Source organism: Oncorhynchus kisutch, unplaced genomic scaffold (assembly GCF_002021735.2).
Source record: "Oncorhynchus kisutch isolate 150728-3 unplaced genomic scaffold, Okis_V2 Okis05a-Okis16b_hom, whole genome shotgun sequence".
Lineage (NCBI taxonomy): Eukaryota > Metazoa > Chordata > Actinopteri > Salmoniformes > Salmonidae > Oncorhynchus > Oncorhynchus kisutch.
In genome coordinates, this window is record NW_022261982.1 from 3,942,426 (window position 1) to 3,962,552 (window position 20,127).

The 20,127-nt window shown below is 45.9% G+C and overlaps 1 protein-coding gene across 6 annotated transcripts; it reads right to left on the bottom strand.

Annotated features, from left to right (window-relative positions):
- Window positions 1-9,034: 9,034 nt before the first annotated feature.
- LOC109888121 (cyclin-T2) lies at window positions 9,035-20,071 on the bottom strand. Of its 6 annotated transcripts, none has more exons than XM_031813258.1 (9): window positions 19,690-20,069; window positions 18,942-19,023; window positions 15,122-15,250; window positions 14,960-15,020; window positions 14,310-14,372; window positions 14,064-14,109; window positions 12,396-12,559; window positions 11,812-11,882; window positions 9,035-11,641 (listed from the first exon to the last, which is right to left on the bottom strand). In XM_031813258.1, exons 1-9 carry the CDS (start codon window positions 19,845-19,847, stop codon window positions 10,526-10,528), a joined length of 1,890 nt encoding a protein of 629 aa, XP_031669118.1. In that variant the 5' UTR covers window positions 19,848-20,069; the 3' UTR covers window positions 9,035-10,525. The 6 variants fall into 6 exon arrangements, 5 of the variants coding, with proteins under 5 accessions (XP_031669118.1, XP_031669117.1, XP_031669120.1 ...); XM_031813257.1 differs by having other exon boundaries at window positions 11,788-11,882; window positions 19,690-20,068; XR_004206755.1 differs by having other exon boundaries at window positions 11,788-11,882; window positions 12,396-14,109; window positions 19,690-20,071.
- Between the last annotated feature and the right edge of the window lie 56 nt (window positions 20,072-20,127).

The following is a 20,127-nucleotide window of genomic DNA, read 5'->3' on the forward strand; positions in this document are numbered from 1 at the left end:
GTGGAGGCTATATACAGGGGGCACCTGTACCGAGTCAGTGTGGGGGGTATATACAGGGGGCACCTGTACCGAGTCAGTGTGGAGGCTATATACAGGGGGCACCTGTACCGAGTCAGTGTGGGGGGGTATATACAGGGGCACCTGTACCGAGTCAGTGTGGGTGGTATATACAGGGGGCACCTGTACCGAGTCAGTGTGGGGGGGTATATACAGGGGGCACCTGTACCGAGTCAGTGTGGAGGCTATATACAGGGGGCACCTGTACCGAGTCAGTGTGGAGGCTATATACAGGGGGCACCTGTACCGAGTCAGTGTGGGGGGTATATACAGGGGGCACCTGTACCGAGTCAGTGTGGGGGGGTATATACAGGGGCACCTGTACCGAGTCAGTGTGGGTGGTATATACAGGGGGCACCTGTACCGAGTCAGTGTGGGGGGGTATATACAGGGGGCACCTGTACCGAGTCAGTGTGGGGGGTATATACAGGGGGCACCTGTACCGAGTCAGTGTGCAGGGGTATATACAGGGGGCACCGGTACCGAGTCAGTGTGGGGGGGTATATATCAGGGGGCACCTGTACCGAGTCAGTGTGGGGGGTATATACAGGGGGCACCGGTACTGTGTCAGTGTGCAGGGGTACAGGCTAGTTGAGGTAATCTGTACATGTAGGTGGGGGTGAAGTGACTATGCATAGGTAACAAACAAACAGCGAGTAGCAGCAGTGTACAAAAGGGAGGGGGGTCAATGTAAATTGTCCGGTGGCGATTTTATGAACTGTTCAGCAGTCTAATGGCTTGGGGGTAAAAGCTGTTGAGGAGCCTTTGGGTCCCTGACTTGGTGCTCCGGTATCGCATGCCGTGAGGTAGCAGAGAACACAGTCTAGAACTTGGGTGACTGGAGTCTCTGACAATTTTATGGGCTTTCCTCTGACACTGCCTATGATATAGGTCCTGGATTACAACGGGAAGCTTGGCCCCAGTGATGTACTGGGCCGGACGCACTACCCCCTGTAGCGCCTTACGGTCAGATGCCGAGCAGTTGCCATACCAGGCAGTGATGCAACTGGTCAGGATGCTCTCGATGGGACCCATGCCAAATCTTTTCAGTCTCCTGAGGGGGAATAGGTTTTGTCGTGCCCTCTTCACGACTGTCTTGGTATGTTTGGACCATGTTAGTTTGTTGGCGATGTGGACACCAAGGAACTTGAAACTCTTGACCCACTCCACTACAGCCCTGTCAATGTTAATGGGGGCCTGTTCGACCTGCCTTTTCCTGTAGTCCACAATCAGCTCCTTTGTCTTGCTCACTTTGAGGGAGAGGTTGTTGTCCTGACACCACACTGCCAGTTCTCAGACCTCCTCCCTATAGGTTCCCTTATCGTTGTCGGTGATCAGGCCACTGTTGTGTCGTCAGCAAACTTAATGATGGTGTTGATGTCGTGTTTGGCCACGCAGTCGTGGGTGAACAGGGAATACAGGAGGGGACTAAGTACACACCCCTAGGGGCCCCAGTGTTGAGGATCAGCATGTCAGACGTGTTGTTGCCTACTCTTACCACCTGGGGGCGGCCCGTCAGGAAGTCCAGGATATACAGTAACCATCCTTCCAGTACCATACAGGGAGGTGATCTCTAGATGGGATGTAACCATCCTTCCAGTACCATACAGGGAGGTGATCTCTAGATGGGATATACAGTAACCATCCTTCCAGTACCATACAGGGAGGTGATCTCTAGATGGGATATACAGTAACCATCCTTCCAGTACCATACAGGGAGGTGATCTCTAGATGGGATATACAGTAACCATCCTTCCAGTACCATACAGGGAGGTGATCTCTAGATGGGATATACAGTAACCATCCTTCCAGTACCATACAGGGAGGTGATCTCTAGATGGGATGTAACCATCCTTCCAGTACCATACAGGGAGGTGATCTCTAGATGGGATATACAGTAACCATCCTTCCAGTACCATACAGGGAGGTGATCTCTAGATGGGATGTAACCATCCTTCCAGTACCATACAGGGAGGTGATCTCTAGATGGGATATACAGTAACCATCCTTCCAGTACCATACAGGGAGGTGATCTCTAGATGGGATTTACAGTAACCATCCTTCCAGTACCATACAGGGAGGTGATCTCTAGATGGGATATACAGTAACCATCCTTCCAGTACCATACAGGGAGGTGATCTCTAGATGGGATATACAGTAACCATCCTTCCAGTACCATACAGGGAGGTGATCTCTAGATGGGATATACAGTAACCATCCTCCCAGTACCATACAGGGAGGTGATATCTTTCAGGTGCTAAACCAAAGCCTGTTAAATGATAGACCATCCCTGGCTAAGCGTATTTATTGAAGAGGCTCTCTGTAGTCTACCTCCAGGATGTGTTGCATGCAGAGAAGAGGATGAAGACCAAAAACACAATCAATTCACAAAGTAATGGATCCAGGGAAAGAGAGGACAAGGTGCTTAGTATCATTCATACATTTCCCAGTCGGTGGTAGATTCATTTATATTGCTGTAGCAATACATACCTTAATGCTATTCGTTATAGCTCATGTGACGAGAGAGAAGAGCAGTTCAATTCTACAACCACCTAAAAGGAAGTGATTACCAAACCTTCCATAATAAGGCCATCACCTACAAAGCGATGAACCTGGAGAAGAGTCCCCTAAGCAAGCTGGTCCTGGGGCTCTGTTCACAGACACCACAAGAGTCTCAGGACATCAACACAATTAGACCTAATCAAATCATGAGAAAACAAAAATATAATTACTTTGACATATTGGAAAGAATTAACAAAAAAACAGTCAACTAGAATGCTATTTGGCCCTAAACAGAGAGTACACAGTGGCAGAATACCTGACCACTGTGACTGACCCAAACTTAAGGAAAGCTTTGACTATGTACAGACTCAGTGAGCATAGCCTTGCTATTGAGAAAGGCCGCCATAGGTAGACATGGCTCTCAAGAGAAGACAGGCATGTGCTCACTGCCCACAAAATGAGGTGGAAACTAAGCTGCACTTCCTAACCTCCTGCCTAATGTATGACCATATTAGAGATACATATTTCCCTCAGATTACACAGATCCACAAAGAATTCGATAAACTCCCATATCTACTGGGTGAAATACCACAATGTGACATCACAGCATCAAGATTTGTGACCTGTTGCCACTAGAAAAGGTCAACCAGTGAAGAACAAACACCAATGTAAATACAACCCATATTTGTTTTTTATTTTCCCTTTTGCACTTTAACTAATTGCACATCATTACTAAACTGTATATAGACATAATATGACATTTGAAATGTCTCTATTCCTTTGGAACTTCTGTGAGTGTAATGTTTACTGTTAATTTTTGTTTATTTCACTTTTGTTTTATCTATTTCACTTGCTTTGGCAATGTAAACATGTTTCCCATGCCAATAAAGCCCCTCAAATTGAATTGAAAGAGAGAGGGGGGGGAGAGGTCCTTAGTATCATTACTGAGCTACAGACAGACAGACAGACAGAGAGCAGTCTGAACACCTCTGTCACCCCTGGATACAGACACCCCATCACCACTTTCTGCACCTCTTCAATCACCCCTTCACCCTGCCTGTCACCTGCCTAATGAACACACAGCCAATGACATGCATTTAATGAGGACCAGACCTGTCCACAGTCGTCCACACAGTGGCTGTGAGAAGAGATTAGACACAGAACACAGTCCTTTTCACACTACAGCTACACAACACAAACTACTGTACACTGAAATAACCCAAGTTAATCTGATCTCCTCAGACTAGTCTGAATCAATTCAGTTTGAAATGGGTTCAAGGTAAGGACTACCTCCATAATAACCCTGGTCCAAGGTAAGGATTACCTCCATAGTAACACTGGTCCAAGGTAAGGACTACCTCCATAGTAACACTGGTCCAAGGTAAGGACTACCTCCATAGCAACCCTGGTCCAAGGTAAGGACTACCTCCATAGTAACCCTGGCCCAAGGTAAGGACTACCTCCATAGTAACCCTGGTCCAAGGTAAGGACTACCTCCATAGTAACCCTGGTCCAAGGTAAGGACTACCTCCATAGTAACCCTGGTCCAAGGTAAGGACTACCTTCCATAGTAACCCTGGTCCAAGGTAAGGACTACCTTCCATAGTAACCCTGGTCCAAGGTAAGAACTACCTCCATAGTAACCCTGGTCCAAGGTAAGGATTACCTCCATAGTAACCCTGGTCCAAGGTAAGGACTACCTCCATAGTAACACTGGTCCAAGGTAAGGACTACCTCCATAGTAACCCTGGTCCAAGGTAAGGACTACCTCTATAGTAACCCTGGTCCAAGGTAAGGACTACCATAGTAACCCTGGTCCAAGGTAAGGACTACCATAGTAACCCTGGTCCAAGTTAAGGACTACCTCCATAGTAACCCTGGTCCAAGGTAAGGACTACCTCCATGGACTGTAGAAACCCTTGTGTGGTTACAGTCGACACTGAAATTCAGGAAGATCCCGTGGGCAGAAATATAAATTCAAGTTTTGAAAACCTTTATCAAAACCTACTATTCTCTCTGTCTCTGAAGTGCCCTTTGTTCCTGACATAAGGGTTATTACTGTGTCTCTAATGAAAGCTCTCCTGAGCCAGAGAAACTATTAGTTTAGCTCTTTAGAGAATATAAATAGGCTGAGCTGAGCAACAGACTAATTACACTTCTGGTGAAGAGAGGAGGGGAGGAGACTTCTGGTGGAGGGAGGAGGTGAGAAGACTTCTGTTGGAGGGAGGAGGTGAAGAGACTTCTGGTGGAGGGAGGAGGTGAGGAGACTTCTGGTGGAGGGAGGAGGTGAGGAGACTTTTAGTGGAGGGAGGAGGTGAGGAGACTTCTGGTGGAGGGAGGAGGTGAGGAGACTTCTGGTGGAGGGAGGAGGTGAGAAGACTTCTGGTGGAGGGAGGAGGTGAAGAGACTTCTGGTGGAGGGAGGAGGTGAGGAGACTTCTGGTGGAGGGAGGAGGTGAAGAGACTTCTGGTGGAGGGAGGAGGTGAAGAGACTTCTGGTGGAGGGAGGAGGTGAGGAGACTTCTGGTGGAGGGAGGAGGTGAGGAGACTTCTGGTGGAGGGAGGAGGTGAGGAGACTTCTGGTGGAGGGAGGAGGTGAGGAGACTTCTGGTGGAGGGAGGAGGTGAGGAGACTTCTGGGGTGGAGGGAGGAGATGAGGAGACTTTTGGTGGAGGGGGAGGTGAGGAGACTTCTGGGGTGGAGGGAGGAGGTGAGGAGACTTCTGGGGTGGATGGAGGAGATGAGGAGACTTCTGGGTTGGAGGGAGGAGGTGAGGAGACTTTTGGTGGAGGGGGAGGTGAGACTTTTGGTGGGGGGGGGGGTGAGGAGACTTCTGGTGGAGGGAGGAGGTGAGAAGACTTCTGGTGGAGGGAGGAGGTGAAGAGACTTCTGGTGGAGGGAGGAGGTGAGGAGACTTCTGGTGGAGGGAGGAGGTGAAGAGACTTCTGGTGGAGGGAGGAGGTGAAGAGACTTCTGGTGGAGGGAGGAGGTGAGGAGACTTCTGGTGGAGGGAGGAGGTGAGGAGACTTCTGGTGGAGGGAGGAGGTGAGGAGACTTCTGGTGGAGGGAGGAGGTGAGGAGACTTCTGGTGGAGGGAGGAGGTGAGGAGACTTCTGGTGGAGGGAGGAGGTGAGGAGACTTCTGGTGGAGGGAGGAGGTGAGGAGACTTCTGGGGTGGAGGGAGGAGATGAGGAGACTTTTGGTGGAGGGGGAGGTGAGGAGACTTCTGGGGTGGAGGGAGGAGGTGAGGAGACTTCTGGGGTGGATGGAGGAGATGAGGAGACTTCTGGGTTGGAGGGAGGAGGTGAGGAGACTTTTGGTGGAGGGGGAGGTGAGGAGACTTTTGGTGGGGGGGGGGGGTGAGGAGACTTTTGGTGGAGGGGGAGGTGAGGAGACTTTTGGTGGAGGGGGGGGTGAGGAGACTTTTGGTGGAGGGGGAGGTGAGGAGACTTTTGGTGGAGGGGGAGGTGAGGAGACTTTTGGTGGAGGGGGAGGTGAGGAGACTTTTGGGGGAGGTGAGGAGACTTTTGGTGGAGGGGGAGGTGAGGAGACTTTTGGTGGAGGGGGAGGTGAGGAGACTTTTGGTGGAGGGGGAGGTGAGGAGACTTTTGGTGAAGGGGGAGGTGAGGAGACTTTTGGTGGAGGGGGAGGTGAGGAGACTTTTGGTGGAGGGGGAGGTGAGGAGACTTCTGGCGGAGGGGGAGGTGAGGAGACTTCTGGTGGAGGGGGGGGGGTAGGAGACTTCCGCTTCATTAGAAATTACGAGGTGAGGTGATGACTGGAATTTCAAACAAGACACTCACCAAGCCAGGCTGTGAACGGCACGCAACTCACCCAGTGGTCAGCCACCCGTGTCCTCAGAGGGCTGTGATTGTGAGCCTGAGTGGTTCCTGTTTATCTGCTCACACACAAGACAAGACACTGTTTCTTTGCACTGTTGAAGACACTGGGATGCAGTCATAGAGGCATTATTGAACACATGTACAACTGTTGATTGAATATTCTCTACATTCGCTGCCATAGTATTTGTTAACCTAGATATCAACACTAAAATTAGTGTACTTGGCTCTCTGTCCTCTCTCCAACTCTGCCCTGGCCTAGACACAGCCCAGCTCAAATAGGTCACACTATGGACCATAATTAGTTGAAATGTCAAAGATGGTGAATTATTGATGACAAGGGAGGAAACCTAAAATTGGCTGGTTTCAACCGGTTTTTAAAGGGACAGCTGGAGCTTTGGGGGCAGTTATATTTGGGGACACTTTTGCAAAGTTTCACCAAATAAATATTTGCTTGAGTTTTGCACTCTGTGAGCAAGGCAAGACTGCATTGTCACCAGAACATATGATTGTTTTTGCCAGCTGGGGACTTTGTGGAGAAATGAACCATGAATTTATTTCTGACTGAGGGACATAATGTATGATGATATGAATCCCCTATGTAACGACCTACACCTGCTAGTTCTGCTGAGTCTGTACTGAGCTGGCAGAATGAAGCACCTGGATGATCCAAATAAGACCAGGATGTTACTTCCGTAATACATCCATGAGCACAATACAGTGACAACAGCCATTAATCAGACGGTCAGTGCCGGCGCTACCGGGTGGCAAAACTGGGCTTGGACCCCCAGATAGATTTTGTCCCAAATTGACACTTTTCTTTCGATTGGCGAGAAATCTTCATGCGAATGTTTTTAAAAAACGGCATTAAAACAATGCGCATTTCCTAACCAGTGATGTTTCCGTCAAATTGACTTGTCGCCTATAAAAGTCTGCGTGATGACGAAGTGCACATAAAATTACGTTTTGCTGTTATATTCGCATGTACCGAATAAAAAATACAAGTTAAATGGATGTCCATTACATCTTCAACAATACTGATGATTTCTCACACAAAAGAAGTGCGTTATATAGCGAGTGTACCTACTCTGGTACTGGCAGTCAACAGCCCACAGATACACTACCTACATGGTCAGATTATTGTGGACAACAGAGAGATTATTCTATCATGTCACCAGAATAAAGAACCTCGATATTTATTGGAAAGGAGCATCAAACTCATCACCTTGCTCTTTCACCATCTCGGTGAATTTCATCTGTAGCATAACTGCATGCTTTCCGACGAGAAGTACTTCATACTTCGATATGATAGTTACTATACCAATATTTGCGCATAAAATCGTTTCCACCGACATTTCTCGCATAATACCGAAACAAATAGATTTCACCTTGTCTTGGGTATTTTGTTTACCGACAAATGTTCCATTTGCATTAGATCTGTCATTACATGTTTGATCAGACACATTAGTCACATAATAAAATATTGGATCATGGAAACCTGGTTAGAGATTGAAATAAATTGTTCACTTTTGCACATAGCTACAGCTAATAAGACTAGTTAGTTCCGTTAAGTGTTGGCAGCGGCACGCCAAGACCCTTCTCTCTCTTGACATAACTCTACAATAATACATTGCAACTATGGAATCCATATTAAGAAGTCCCTTAGTTTTCAGACGAAAGAGACTTCCTGATATATGCGGTCGGGGAGGAGTAGGCAAAGGTCGACTGGTTTGTTCTGGTCAATATTATTATTGTATTTTTTATTTAATTAGGCAAGTCAGTTAAGAACAAATTATTATCTACAATGACGCCCCCGGACAATGCTGGGCCAATTGTGCGCCGCCCAATGGGCTTCCCAATCATGACCGGATGTGAAACAGGGACTGTAGTGAGATGCAGTGCCTTATACCGCTGCGCCACTCGGGAGCCGCGATATATTTTAATCTTTCAAAAGATCTGATTGGTCAAAAGACCAAATCTATCTCAAGGCCATCAGACTGTTAAACAGCCACCACTAACATTGAGTGGCTACTGCCAACACACTGTCAATGCCACTGACTCTACTCAAGCCACTTTAATCATGGGAATTGATGGGAAATGATGTAAATATATCACTAGCCACTTTAAACAATGCTACCTTATATAATGTTACTTACCCTACATTATTCATCTCATATGCATACGTAGATACTGTACTCTATATCATCGACTGCATCCTTATGTAATACATGTATCACTAGCCACTTTAACTATGCCACTTGGTTTACATACTCATCTCATATGTATATACTGTACTCGATATCATCTACTGTATCTTGCCTATGCTGCTCTGTACCATCACTCATTCATATATCTTTATGTACATATTCTTTATCCCCTTACATTGTGTATAAGACAGTTTTTTTTGGAATTGTTACTTAGATCACTTGTTCGTTATTACTGCATTGTCGGAACTAGAAGCACAAGCATTTCGCTACACTCGCATTAACATCTGCTAACCATGTGTATGTGACAAATAAATTTGATTTGATCTTTTTGCCAGACCAAGTGATGACAACTAATCAATGATTGAACAGCACCACCCAGTGGATGTATGTGGTAGCACAATTAACCATTATAAAATACACAAGACCATGATGTGTTTGTGTGTAAAAACGACAGTTTTACACATTTATTTGGGTTCCCAGTACACATATTAAGGATTTGTTCAATAGTGTCCGCTTTAGGACCTCCTAATACACTGTTATGGCAGAATAGAATGTGTGGTCTGAGGGTGTAACAAGTCAACCGACTAGCTAGTTATAACTCAGAACTGCAGTCCTATATACAATCACCTCTAGAGATCTTTTCATAGGATGGCGGTTGGTTAATTAGACATTAATCAAAATTGAAGAATAGCAACTTGTTGACGACTTGTTACAATCACAAGGCTTTTTGTAAATATGCCGAGATATCTTTTTAAATGCACTTCACAGCAGATATAACGTAAACTTCTTTTATAGCTCTAGAATAATCTGCCGTACGTTTTACAGGCACAGCCTTTGGCATCCACTTAGTTTGACAGTAGACAGCATAATGTCCAGTCCCCAATCAACCCCTAGACCCTAAGTACTTGAGATCCCACAAGCGCATAAGGATGTCTCTCTCAAAACGGCACACTATACCCTATGTAGTACACTACTTTCGATCAGGACCCAGTGTTTTTCCCAGCTGGGAACTTTGCGGGCCCTGGTCAAAAAGTAGTGTCCTACATAGGGAATAGGGTGCCATTTTGGATACACACATAGGGTCTATGAGGTGGTGATCTGGGAAAGGGCCTTGGTATGTCCTCTGACTAGCCATGTGTGATGAGTTGGATTGCGTGTCCTCCCATTAGAAGACAAGCACACTGAAACAGCCTCTACAGTCAGATAGATGCTGTACTTCTGCAGCCTTCAACCAACAACATGACAGAAGTTATACATCTCTACAGATACAGGTATTACGCCAAGAGAGGAAGATTTATTTCGTTCTTTATATCAAAAAATGTTTCAAGACCTGAGTATTTCAAGGAATAAGGTTGTTTCTTAACATACAAAAACGTACACGCATTTACGTGGACACTGAACCGCCACCAGGCTGCTATCTTCCCTTATGTGATTGAAACATGCACATCATTAATAACAAATAACTAATAAAAACGCAGACTTCTCTTTATCTCTCCCTTAAAAGAACAGAATTAAAAATCTGGAATTTTGTCAATCACAGAACCAGTGAATGTGGCTCCCGGGGTTTTTTTAGCAAGCAGACAAGTAGCATTACAGCACTGTGTATATATCATGTGGACATTTCTGAAGATCCTTAAAGCATCAGTAATTATTACCGTGTGTGGACAGGACTGACTGACTGACTGGGTGACGAAGTTACTTTCACATAACTTCAAAGTTATAAAATCATGTTTTACTTGTTTTAAATCATAAAAAACTTTTTTTCCAGAATTATTTTATCTCTATCCAACAACTCCTGCCAAGCCTACTATCCAGATTAGTTTGTCCAGTCTTGCCAACTCAAATGTCAAGCCAAACATATTTGGACGGAGTTGGCAAGAGAGCCAAACAGCCTGCACCCAGGCTAAACGACTGTCTGAATTTACAGGTTCATTCCCTGGGCACTTAGCAGAGAGTCCAGCATGTCAAAAGTGTCTTTGTAGTCGGTGTGTTGGCCGTTAGACCCCAGCACTCCATTTGACCCCTCCGGGCCACCGTGGTGTCTCTCCACAGTCCTCGGGCCACCACCACCGTCCGAAGAGTAGTGGGAGGAGCCTCCGGCCCCTTTGGAACTCCTGCTGCTCTTAGCAGAGTGGTGGTGGTTGTTATGACTACTGACGTCAGGGTTGGCCCGTTTCCTGGAGGAGGAACTGGAGCCCCCTAGGTCGCTACCATGGCCCCCGAGGACTCTGAGTGCCAGGGCGGGGTCGATGGCCCCTCGGCCGTTCCCGCTGAGGGAATAGGGGTGCGAGTGGCCGTGCTTGGGGTGTCTGCTGGGGCCAGAGTGGTCTTTGTACTTCTCTTTGCCCTGTGGGACACCAACATGGCCGCCCTGGTCCCTCTCAGCTGATACTTTGATTCTCATCTTTAGCTCCTCGTTGCTGGCCGCAACGCCGTTCTCAACCGCCGAAGCCTGTGGTGGGAGACCTCGTGTCTTTTTAGAGCTGGCCTTGTCCCTCCTGCTGTCCCCGTGCTGGGAGACACCCTGCCCAGGCTGGGAGCGTCTTTTATGGGACTGGTGGTGAGGGAGGGCGGGGGACTGGTACATGTCCACACCGCTCTGCTCCTCTCGGACACCGTTCTGCATGGTCTGCAGGTCTGCCGCCTGTTTCTCTCTGTACTTATCCAGGGAGAGTTTCTGTGGGGGCCGGGTGAAGGGCGAGGGGTTATTGGGTAGGGCCTGTGGGTGCTTGCCTGCACTGGCCGTTTTGTGTTCGTGTTTGCCTGATGGGTACTTTGAAGGGATGGCTTGAGGAAGAAACGCAAGGCCCTGGTCCAGCCCCAGCAGCTCAGCGTGGTCCCCAGCCAGGGCCTGGTAGGGAGGGAACGGGATAGACATGTCGTCTAGTGAAGCCATCTCCCCAGAGTCTGACAGAGACGAAGAGAAGAATGAGTTGCTGCCGGCCACACCGGTGATGCCGTCCAATGAGGAGGTCCCTTGGAAGGAGGTGTCGCCCGTTTGACTGTCCATCTTGGGCTTCTTGGCAGCTTGTGTGGCCTGGAATAGCGATGTGGTGAAATTCAGTTAACAAAAGGGCAACACCAAACAATTCCACACCCAAATGTCAGTCAATATCATTCAGAAAACCAATCTGATGAAACAGTGAAGTAGTAGCTACTAGGGCTAAATGCTGAAACACTTACACCAGTTGTGAGAGCAGAACCTACCCTCCAGTTACGTATCCTTTTCAGCCTGCTGGGCGTCTTCTCCAGAATCTGCAGGAATTCATTGGTCAGCTCTACATCGGACACAAAGACAACTATTAGAACCCTGAAGGAAGTGATGGTTCAGCTCTACATCGGACACAAAGACAACTATTAGAACCCTGAAGGAAGTGATGGTTCAGCTCTACATCGGACACAAAGACAACTATTAGAACCCTGAAGGAAGTGATGGTTCAGCTCTACATCAGACACAATGACAACTATTAGAACCCTGAAGGAAGTGATGGTTCAGCTCTACATCGGACACAAAGACAACTATTAGAACCCTGAAGGAAGTGATGGTTCAGCTCTACGTCAGACACAAAGACAACTATTAGAACCCTGAAGGAAGTGATGGTTCAGCTCTACGTCAGACAAAGACAACTCAGTCGGAATAAACAAGAAATACTAAACAGAGGGTGGAATTCCACTATAGAATCCCGAAGGTCTTGGGTTCAACACCTTCAATCAAGTGTTCCCAATTTCCCCCTACGAGGGTGGAATTCCACTGTCCTTAAAATTAAAATCAAAACACAAATGTTTCTGACCGTCCAGCAGTGTGAGCGTGACGGTGCGGTCCAGATACTCCCACCAGTGTTTCCCATCAGTGGAGACCGGGATCTCCCAGTTGGACCATTTACAGGCCAGGTGGATGCAGACGCAGGCGATGACTGTGGGCTTGTGCTGCAGGCAGAACGTGGTGAGGTGGAGGCTGTCGGAGGGAAGACCACAGAGGAGACACCCGTTAGCTACAGTTCTAGGGTTGGAATACAGGACATTAGCACTATCCCTGGGACATGGCTGAAGTCCCATATGGAACTGGTTTTCAAACCTTTCCCCGGGAAATCCCAGACGTTTCACAATTCTATTGCAGCCCTGAACTAGAGCACGGATTCACCTAATCAAGGACTTGTTGACAAGTTGAATCACCTAATCAAGGACTTGACGATTAGTTGACAAGTTGAATCAGGTGTGCTAGTTGTGGAAGGGCTGGGGGTCCCCGGGGAGAGGTTTGAACATCTCTATGGTGTCTCCAGACTAGAGCCATGTCTCTGGTCTAATAAAGCTCAGAGTGCAGCTGATCTGCATGCATACAGTCCATATTATAATACTGCCTTCATATTCCAGACTGTTGAGAGAGTGAGTGGCAGAGGCACGTACCACAGGTGGTTTTCTATGATGGATGATCGTGGCTGTTTCTCTTACCATTTCATACAGAATCTTACCGTAGAAAACTGATACATTGAGGACAACCTAGACGGTAAACTTGTTCTTTGAGAGTACTGAGCATTTTATTGGGATCAAGCTCGTTTCCTAGAGATAATTGATGTCCACCATCCACCTGCTGTGTTCCAGTCCAGCCTGTCAAGTTATGCCATCTCACTCATACCTTTGCCAACTTTCTTTTTAAAATGTCCCTTTTCAAAATGGTTCAATCGTCTTGCATTGCAAAAATCTGGGCAATACATTCATTATGGAAGTAGCCTTTTGACCGTGTAAAAAAACTAACATTTTTTTGCCCTCTGTCCAGACATTGTATACTGCTGTTGATAGGATAGCAAAATTATTCATCTAAGTCAGGGCAAGTACAGTTACTAAAATTACATTTAGGAAAATAATGAACTGTAATGTTTATATTCTACTATGGTAAAGAAGAGGATACCTATAGCATACAAGTCATTCATATATTAGAGAGAATTATGGATGATCATTTTACTACTGGAGTATTAGGTGTGTCAATTATCACTAAGAATTAGCTTGTTACCCTTGTGTGTGTATATATATATATCTATCTATTTATCAAACATAAATCAAGAAAAAACTAAAGGTTATTAATACTTACCGGGACAGATGCTATAGTTTACATCTTTTCACTGATCTTTAGTGGCAAGCTATATTCAGGCTACCAATTGTGTTTTAGGAAGGAGGAGACATATGCACTCTGGAGCAACCAAACGGTCAGTGAGGACAGTCTACAGCACAACCAACACGTTCACATTGTGCATTCAACCCCTATGTGCCAACACTGAGCCCTTGTACAATACACCGCACTGCTGCAGCCTGGCTGGCTGTCCGGTACCGCCCCTAGGGGTTTACCAGAAACCTGCCTGGCGCAAAGAGGGCGTTGGACACAGGAAGGGGGACCTGCCAGTACAGGAAGCTATAGTGTGCCATCACAGTGCAACATAGTGGGGGGGCGGGGTCAGGATAACAACCTGTTGGTAGCCATGAAATAGGAAGTCTGTGCCAAATCCTTGCTTGCTGTAATAGAAGGAAGAGAGGGGTCAAAGGTTAGCTCGGAATCTCAGACAAGCACTGGAATTAAATCAAATGAAAACATTTTTGAACTGGTTACTACACACAGGAGAGGTTTAATAAAAGTACACGTGTCTGTGTCGGGGTGTGTGTGTCAAAGATGAGAGAAGGTGATAAGATGGAAAGACACAGGAAGAAGGCTGTACCTCGCACTAGCTGGGAACATCTCACAACATCAGTGTGAGGATGTTCAATCGTTATTTCAAAACCTGAAAACAATGGAATGGAACATGATTAGACATTCCAGAGCCCACTGGCCATCCAGATGCAAATTAACCAACAAGTACCACGACTACGTCCCAAATGGCACCCCATTCCCTTTATAGTGCACTACTTTAGACCAGGGCCCACTGGGAAAGTGCACTACTGTAGACCAGGGCCCACTAGGGTAGCGCACTACTTTAGGCCAAGGCCCACTGGGAAAGTGCACTACTTTAGACCAGGGCCCACTAGGGTAGTGCACTACTTTAGACCAGGGCCCACTATGGTAGTGCACTACTTTAGACCAGGGCCCACTGGGGTAGTGCACTACTTTAGACCAGAGCCCACTGCGGTAGTGCAATACTTTAGACCAGGGCCCACTGGGATAGTGCACTTCTTTAGACCAGGGCCCACTGGGATAGTGCACTTCTTTAGACCAGGGCCCACTGGGATAGTGCACTACTTTAGACCAGACCCCACTGGGGTAGTGCCCTTGTACAATAAAAGCATTTTACTGTGTGTAAAGCATAGGGTGCCCTTTGGGATGCAGCCCATGAAGTTTCCATGTATCATCCATCTATAGACAGATCCTTACCTAGCGTCTGCAGTACTATCGTTTCTAGTATCACCAGCTCCTGAGCTTGCTGATGGTAGGCCTAAAGTTCAACAGATTTCATATTTGTAATGTGTCTCTCTCTCAGTATCACCATGACAAGAGATCCACATCACAACACCCAGGTACAGAGGCCTCACTTACATTACTCTTGGTGTCTAGTGGGGCATCCTGGGGGTTAACGCAGGCGTGGGCCACTTTGATGACATGTTCAAGCTTCCTGGGTTGTTCCTCCACCTTCGCAGCCAAGAACAAGGTTGTTTGGGAGATGATCTGTAGAAATAAAGACATTAAGGTTGGGCGGTATCCAGGTTTTCATATCGTCCTACCGTCCTTCACTCATCCCAGGATTTACGGTATTATAGGCTTAATGCACAAGGGTGCGCCATAAAACTGGGTGAAAACGCCTATTGGAAGTCTTACCAGAATGCTAACATACTGAGCACAAGTAATAGAGAGGCTGCTAGCTAAATATGCTATCGAGCACAAAACATATTGTTTTCTTCAAAAACAGACAGTCCAGCTCAAAGTTATACATATACAGGAAGGGGCTACTGAGGAGCGGCAGGTGGACCGGTGGTTAGAGAGGTGGACTAGTAACCGAAAGGTTGTGGTTAAGAGAGGTGGACTAGTAACCGAAAGGTTGTGGTTAGAGAGGTGGACTAGTAACCGAAAGGTTATGGTTAGAGAGGTGGACTAGTAACAGAAAGGTTGTGGTTAGAGCGGTGGACTAGTAACCGAAAGGTTGTGGTTAGAGGTGGACTAGTAACAGAAAGGTTGTGGTTAGAGAGGTGGACTAGTAACCGAAAGGTTATGGTTAGAGAGGTGGACTAGTAACAGAAAGGTTGTGGTTAGAGAGGTGGACTAGTAACCGAAAGGTTATGGTTAGAGAGGTGGACTAGTAACCGAAAGGTTGTGGTTAGAGCGGTGGACTAGTAACAGAAAGGTTATGGTTAGAGAGGTGGACTAGTAACCGAAAGGTTATGGTTAGAGAGGTGGACTAGTAACCGGAAGGTTATGGTTAGAGAGGTGGACTAGTAACCGGAAGGTTGCAAGTTCAAATCCCTGAGCTGACAAGGTAAAAATCTGTCGTTCTGCCCCTGAACAAGGCAGTTAACCCACTGTTCCTAGGCTGTCATTGTAAATAAGAGTTTGTTCTTAACGGACTTGCCTAGTTAAATAATTTTTTTTAATGTAAAGTCATTTTTGGTGAGTTTGTACATTTACAAGGGAATGTTAGACATTGTGCAACTGAACAATACTGGTTGTGGAGCAGCATGTGTACACGCTATGCATGTGTGGAGTATGGAGTCGCTAGGCCAACGGGCCTGCCTGCTCTGAGATGATAGGGGAGAAGCAGACGGGCCCAGAACGGAGAGGAAAACAGAAGGATTTGTTTTTTTATTTCACCTTTATTTAACCAGGTAGGCTAGTTGAGAACAAGTTCTCATTTACAACTGCGACCCGGCCAAGATAAAGCATAGCAGTTCGACACATACAACAACAGAGTTAAACATGGAATAAACTAAACATATAGTCAATAATACAGTAGAACAAAATAAATAATATACAGTGAGTGCAAATGAGGTAAGATAAGGGAGGTATGGCAAAGAATAGGCCATGGTGGTGAAGTAATTACAATACAGCAATTAAACACTGGAATGGTAGATGTGCAGAAGATGAATGTGCAAGTAGAGATACTGGGGTGCAAAGGAGCAAGATAAATAAATACAGTATGGGGATGAGGTAGTTGTATGGGGCTATTTACAGATGGGCTATGTACAGGTGCAGTGATCTGTGAGCTGCTCTGACAGCTGGTGCTTAAAGCTAGTGAAGGAGATATGAGTCTCCAGCTTCAGTGATTTTTGCAGTTCGTTCCAGTCATTGGCAGCAGAGAACTGGAAGGAAAGGCGGCCAAAGGAGGAATTGGCTTTGGGGGTGACCAGTGAAATATACCTACTGGAGAGCATGCTACAGGCGGGTGCTGCTATGGTGATCAGTGAGCTGAGATAAGGCGGGGCTTTACCTAACAGAGACTTGTAGATGACCTGGAGCCAGTGGGTTTGGCGACGAGTATGAAGCCAGGGCCAGCCAACGAGAGCGTACAGGTCGCAGTGGTGGGTAGTGTAAAGGGGCTTTGGTGACAAAGCTGGCACATGGCACTGTGATAAACTCTACTCAACAAATTGGATGCAGTCTTGGAGGCTATTTTATAAATGACATCGCCAAAGTCGAGGATCGGTAGGATGGTCAGTTTTACGAGGGTGTTTGGCAGCATGAGTGGATGCTTTGTTGCGAAATAGGAAGCCGCTTCTAGATTTAATTTTGGATTGGCGATGCTTAATGTGAGTCTGGAAGAAGAGTTTACAGCCTAACCAGACACCTAAGTATTTGTAGTTGTCCACATACTCTAAGTCAGAACTGTCCAGAGCAGTGATGCTGGATGGGCGGGCAGGTGCAGGCAGTGATCGGTTGAAGAGCATGCATTTAGTTTTCCTTGCATTTAAGAGCAGTTGGAAGCCACGGAAGGAGAGTTGTATGGCAATGAAGCTTGGCTGGAGGTTAGTTAACAAAGTGTCCAAACAAGGGCCAAAAGTATACAGAATGGTGTCATCTGCTTAGAGGTGGATCAGAAAATCACCAGCAGCAAGAGCGACATCATTGACGTATACAGAGAAGAGTCGGCCCGAGAATTGAACCCTGTGGTACCCCTATAGAGACTGCCAGAGGTCCGGGCAACAGGCTCTCCGATCAAGCTGCAGTGGCAGCTGTACAGCTAACTCATCCAAAGGCTTTGACACCTCAAATACCACTACGACAGTGCTCGTCCTAATATTTATATATTTCTTAATTCCATAATTTTACATGTGTGTATTGTTGTGAATTGTTAGATACTACTGCAGTGTTGGAGCTAGGAACACAAGCATTTCACTACACCCGCAATAACATCTGCTAAATATGTGACCAATAAAATGTGATTTGATTGATGAGAATTCACACATTATCAGCAGACAGCGCTCTGACTGATGTGTAGTTACTTTTCTATGACACTTTTCTCTATGTAGCCAGCCTACTTCTCTCTGGTAAAACGCCAGATTAACTGGCTACATTCTTTCTATGATAAAACAGAAATATGATGGCCATGCATCGTTTTCTCAAAAAAAATACATAGCTTTTTAAAATTGTAAGCTCATTTAGCCTACTTGTGTGGCTGCCAGCCAAATAGCATTGCAATTCTGTCGTCATCAGATAAAAATTATGCTTATTTTCTGCCGAATGTGTTGTATTTTCTGTGAAGAAAAACTATAGTTGCACATCCCCGATCACTCTACTGAGGCAAAACACACTTGACTTTCAATATAAAACACAACCTCTGTCAATACACAGTTGGATTCACCTGCTCCCACTTTCCCCAGTGTTGCTATTTACAAAACATGTGACTAGCTCAACTGTTCTGGGGGAACTATGGTAGGGAACTAGTGTAGGTAGTACAATGTGGCTCAGCTGGTAGAACATGGAGCTTACAACGCCAGGGTTGTGGGTTCGATTCTCACAGGGGACCAGTATGAAAATGTGTGCTTACTACTTACTGTAAGTCGCTCTGGATAAGAGCATCTGCTAAATGACTCAAACGTACAAGTTGACTGCAGGTATTTGCTTAAAAAGTAGCTACAAATATTAAAATGTATAGAAAAGCTTATATTAAATAGTTTAAATGTTATAGAGAGCACTTAACTGGCTATTTCCAAATAACCCGGTATACTGCCAAGATGACAAGAAAATCCATCAGATCTCCCTTGTAGATAGAAGTTAGCCTTGTCCCAAATCTGTTTGTGCTGCAAGTCATTGTCACACCAAAGCACAATGACTATAAGAGTTGGCAAGACAGCACAAAGAGATATAGGAAGAGGCGAGTCAGAAAATGAAAAAAATGAATGTTACAATTGAGATGGTGATTACTTACATTCCTATGAAACTTAGTGAAAGAGTGAATCATATAAAATCTATGCATGTAAACGATTGCAGTGTTGATGATGAGTTGAGAGCTGAATACAAGGGTTAAGGTTTTCCAAGTGATATGCGGAAACAACAGTAATACTGAATTCAATGCATAAACTATTCTAACATCATAGCTGGCTGATGTCATTTACCGGTAGTTGGGTGACAATCCACCTAGCTTTGTTCCCATCTCAGCTAGTTAGCTCAGGTTCACTAACGTTACTCCAATAATGAGACACAGCTGACCAAGATGTCACAACTAACAACCTCGTGAGATAACAAACCATATTATATATGTTCATAAAAATGATTAACTAATAGTTACTCGTACATCCAGTAGACGATAAGAGCTGCTAAGGCGAACGTCTAGCAGGCCAAAATAATAGCTACCGTTAGCTGATCACATAACAGAACGAGGTTAGCATGGTAGCTATCAAGTTAGCTGAAGAACTAGCTAGCGTAACAACCTCAAAGGTTACGGTTGCTTCGTTAAGTATCCTATTTTGTAATCCGACCAAGACATAACGTTAGTCGAAGTAAAACATTCAACTTGTATTTTAAATGGACACATTTAGCTGTGTTTCAGTTACTTGCAAAGAAAGCTAGGTACCTAGCTACTAGGTACCAAGCTAACAAACGGCACAAACATTTTGGTAGCTAGTTAGCCTAGCTGCCACATAGCGGGCTGAAAGACTCATTTTCAGAAAGGATACACGTTGAGTCTCTGGCCCATATCCTGAATTAGGTTGGCGGCTTGCTGTCGGTAAGAAAGTTCCCTATCAGATTCGACTCCACTGCGGCGGGACGGCGTTGTTTCTAGTTGCTCCCGGGAAAAGAGCCATTTCGAAGAAGGTCCCCGGTGCACCGCCATTGCGCTCCAACGACTAGCCCCTGGTGGCTCGAGAGGGTAGGGAGCGTAGGAAACAAAACGCGCATGCGTGTTGGCTACTCTCCTAGGACTAGTAAACCAATTTCTCAGCAAATTAGCACTATTTTAACTTTCAATATAGCAAATAAAAAAATCTCTCACAAATTGTGGAGAATCATGGATATGATAATAGGTCCATTCTGTCCAAACTTGCAGGCTCAAAGTCGTGTAAAGAAAAAAGAAGACACCCAGTATCCCATAGTTCCCCGCGCGTGTAGATTAT

Coding starts and splice junctions, on each gene's coding strand:
- LOC109888121 (XM_031813257.1), bottom strand. CDS start 19,847: ATGGCGGTGCACCGGGGACCTTCTTCGAAATGGCTCTTTTCCCGGGAG. Junction 12,560..14,063: donor TATTTCATGGCTACCAACAG/GTTGTTATCCTG, acceptor TCCCTCCGACAG/CCTCCACCTCACCACGTTCT. Junction 11,883..12,395: donor CACGCTCACACTGCTGGACG/GTCAGAAACATT, acceptor TGTCCGATGTAG/AGCTGACCAATGAATTCCTG.